Below are 3,695 nucleotides of genomic sequence, written 5' to 3' on the forward strand. Positions count from 1 at the left end.
TGCAGACCTTGGGCATGGTGGTGCAGACCTTGGGCATGGTGGTGCAGACCTTGGGCATGGTGGTGTAGACCTTTACGAAGTACTCTGGAGGTAGAGGCAGTTGAATCTTTATGAGTTTGAGGCTATAAGTCCCTGACTATCCAGAGCTACATAGTGATACTCTCTCAACAAACATTCTAAAAAAGAGACCAAAACCAGTAAGAGGAAATAACAAGTAAAAGAAAATTAAGTTCAACATAATCCTTAAGTGTACGAACCGTAGCCAGGCAGTAGTGGCATACACCTTTAGTCCCAGAGTTTGAGGCCAGCCTTGTCTACAGAGGGAGTTCCAGGATAGCCAGGGCTACACAGAGAAATGCTGTCTTGAAAAATCAAAAAACAAAACAAAAACAAAAACAAAAAACAAAAAAACAATAAACCAACCAAACAAACCATTAAATAATATATTTTATGGAAAAATATATCCACATAGAAACAAAATATGAGTGTTCATAGTAATGACAGACATCGGGACAGGCACTGGCCTTGAGAAGCAGAGTGACAGAAAGCAGTGCCACAGCAGCATGTGCTTATTCCTAGGCTGAGCACAGTGCTGTGTGGTACAGAGCTTGCAGCCAGCCATTGCCCTTTAACAGAGAATTCTTTTTAATTTTTTCTCATCAATTGTATATATATATTCCAGATTTTATTCTCCTCCCAGTCCACCCTCTGACCACTCCATATCCCATCCTTCCTCCCTCCCCCACCTCCCCCCAACCCTGTCTACATGAGGATGTCCTTACCCCCCACCCCACCTCACCAGACTGACCCACTCTCTGGGGCCCCCAGTCCCTTGAGGATTAGGTGTATCATCTCTGACTGAACCCAGACCCGGCAGCCCTCTGCTGTATGTGTGTTGGGGGCCTCATAGCAGTTGGTATATGCTGCTTGTTTGGTGGTCCAACGTCTGAGAGATCTCAGGGGTCCAGGTTAATTGAGATTGCTGATCCTCCTACAGGGTCACCCTCCTCCCCAGCTTCTTCCAGCTTTTCCCTAATTCAACCATGGGGATCAGCAGCTTCTGAACATTGGTTGGGTGTAAATATCTGTATCTGACTCCTTCAGCTGCTTGTTGGGTCTTTCAGAGGGCAGTCATGATAGGTCACTTCTTGTGAGCTCTCCATAGCCTCAGTAATAGTGTCAGACCTTGGGACCTCCCCTTGAGCTGGATCCTACTTTGGACCTTCTTTTCCTCAGGCTCCTCTCCATTTCCATCCCTGCAGTTCTTTCAGACAGGAACAATTATGGGTTAGAGTTTTGACTGTGGGATGGCAACCACATCCCTCACTTGATGCCTTATCTTTTTGCTGGAGGTGGGCTCTGCAAGTTCCCTCTCCCCACTGTAGAGCATTTCATCTAAGGTCCCTCCCTTTGAGTCCTGAGAGTCTCTTACCTCCCAGGTCTCTGGTGCATTCTGGAGGGTCTCCCCAACCTCCTACCTCCCAAGGCTGCCTGTTTCCATTCTTTCTGCTGGCCTTCAGGGCTTCAGTTCTTTCCCCCCACTCAATACCAGATCAGGTTCCACTCTCCCTCCCTAAATCCCCTTCTAGTTCCCTCCCTCCTTCCCACCTTGTAGTGGTTTTCTTCTCCTTCCCAAGTGGGACTGAGACATCCTCACTTGGGCACTTCAGCTTGTTGAACTTTTTGAGTTCTGTGGACTGTATCTTGGGTATTTTGTACTTTTTTTTTTTTTGGCTAATATCCACTTATTAGTGAGTACATACCATGCATGTCCTTTTGGGGCTGAGTTACCTCACTCAGGATGATATTTTCTAGTTCCATCCATTTGTCTACAAAACTCAGGATGTCCTCCTTCCTAATAGCTGAGTGGTATTCCATTGTGTAAATGAACCACATTTTCTGTATCCATTCTTCTGCTGTGGGACATCTGGGTTGTTTCCAGCTTCTGGCTATCACAAACAAGGCCGCTATGAACATAATGGAACATGTGCCCCTGTGGTACCGTGGGGCATCTTTTGGGTATATTCCCAAGAGTGGAATTGCTGGGTCTTCAGGTAGATCTATTTCCAATTTTTCTGAGGAACCTCCAGATTGAGTTCCAGAGTGGTTGTACCAGTTAGCAATCCCACCAGCAACGGAGGAGTATTCCTCAATCTCCACATCCTTGCCAACATGTGCTATTGCCTGAGGTTTTGATATTAGCCATTCTGACTGGTGTAAGGTGGGATCTCAGGGTCATTTTGATTTGCATTTCTAATCACTAAGGACTTTGAACATTTCTTTAGGTGCCTCACAGACATTCCAGATTCCCGTGTTGTGAGTTCTCGGTTGAGCTCTATGCCCCAGTTTTTGTTTGGGTTGTTTGGTTTTTTGGTGGTTAGCTTCTTGAGTTCTTTATATATTTTGGATTTTAACCCTCTATCAGATGTGGGGTTAATGAAGATTTTTTTCCAATCTGTAGGTTGCCAATCTGTCTTATTGACTATGTCCTTTGCCTTACAGCTTTCCAGTTTCATGAGGTCCCATTTATCAATTTTTGATCTTAGAGTCTGAGCCATTGGAGTTCTGTTTAGAAAATTTCTCCCTGTGCCAATGAGTTCAAGACTCTTTCCCACTTTCTCTTCTGTTAGAGTCAGTGTATCTGGGTCCTTGATCCACTTGGTCTTGAGCTTCATACGAGGTGACAAATCACAGAATTCTTATGGAGTAAGCTCAGTGTTTGGTGAATGCAAGTAAGTTGGTCAGACCTGTTACCTTCAAGACTATACTTTCTCATAGAATTCTCAGTCACTGGGTGAAAGTAAAGAGGAGAGATGCTTCTGAAGTGGACACTTTTGCCACACAGGTCCTATTGGCCCTGGAACATACTTATCTTGGAAGACAAATTGCGTCTGAAATCTCTTTTTATTTCATTTTACTTTAGCCCAGGTTTATTTGCTTGTTTCATTTCGTTTTGCTCAGAGAGGGTCTGATGTGTAGCTTTGGCTGTCTTGGAACTCACCACATAGACCACATGGCCTTGAACTCCATGGCCTTTTTACTTCTAGTGCTGGGGTTGAAGGTATGAGCCACCGCACCTACCCATCTCACCTTTCTGAGACACTGCCTTTGTAGCCCAAGCTGCCCTCAGTCTCTAGGATCTATAGGCATGTACCATGATGCCAAGATTCTATTATCCTCACATTTTATTTGTTGTGGATTCCTGTGTCTAAACAGAGCTCAGGTGGAATGCCGGAAGTCATTCAGCTCTATGTGTGATTTGTTGTGGACCACTAAACAAAACTCACATAACATGAACTTTTTAGATGAAATAGCTCATCAGTGTGAGTCTTCTAGTAATTTACATTACACTGTGGACGATTACTTAAAATCCTTACTTTCTTCCTTAGCTCAGCAAACTGTTAAAACTCACTCACCTTGACCTGAGTATGAACCAGTTCACTACGATCCCTCTTGCTGTGTTGGACATGCCTGCCCTCGAGTGGCTGGATATGGGAAGCAACAGCCTGCAACAGCTTCCTGACTCACTAGACAGGTAAGATAGACTTCCTGCTACTGATCATCCAAAGCCACCTATGAAAAATAAGCTGAGACAGAAGGAAGGACCATCCAGAGACTGCCCCACCTGGGATCCATCACATAATCAGCCACCAAACCCGGACACTATTGCATATGCCAGCAAGATTTTGCTGACA

The 3,695-nt window shown here is 44.8% G+C and overlaps 1 protein-coding gene across 2 annotated transcripts in view; it reads left to right on the forward strand.

Moving 5' to 3' along the window:
* Positions 1-3,695, forward strand: part of Lrrc39 (leucine rich repeat containing 39) — a 22,701-nt gene that overhangs the window by 12,050 nt on the left and 6,956 nt on the right. For both annotated transcript variants that reach the window (XM_021196309.2, XM_021196310.2), the window contains exon 6: positions 3,390-3,535. In XM_021196309.2, the coding sequence (XP_021051968.1) occupies positions 3,390-3,535 (146 nt within the window). The remainder of the gene's footprint in view (positions 1-3,389; positions 3,536-3,695) is intronic.

The sequence above is a fragment of the Mus pahari genome, chromosome 4 (genome assembly GCF_900095145.1).
Source record: "Mus pahari chromosome 4, PAHARI_EIJ_v1.1, whole genome shotgun sequence".
Classification (NCBI taxonomy): domain Eukaryota; kingdom Metazoa; phylum Chordata; class Mammalia; order Rodentia; family Muridae; genus Mus; species Mus pahari.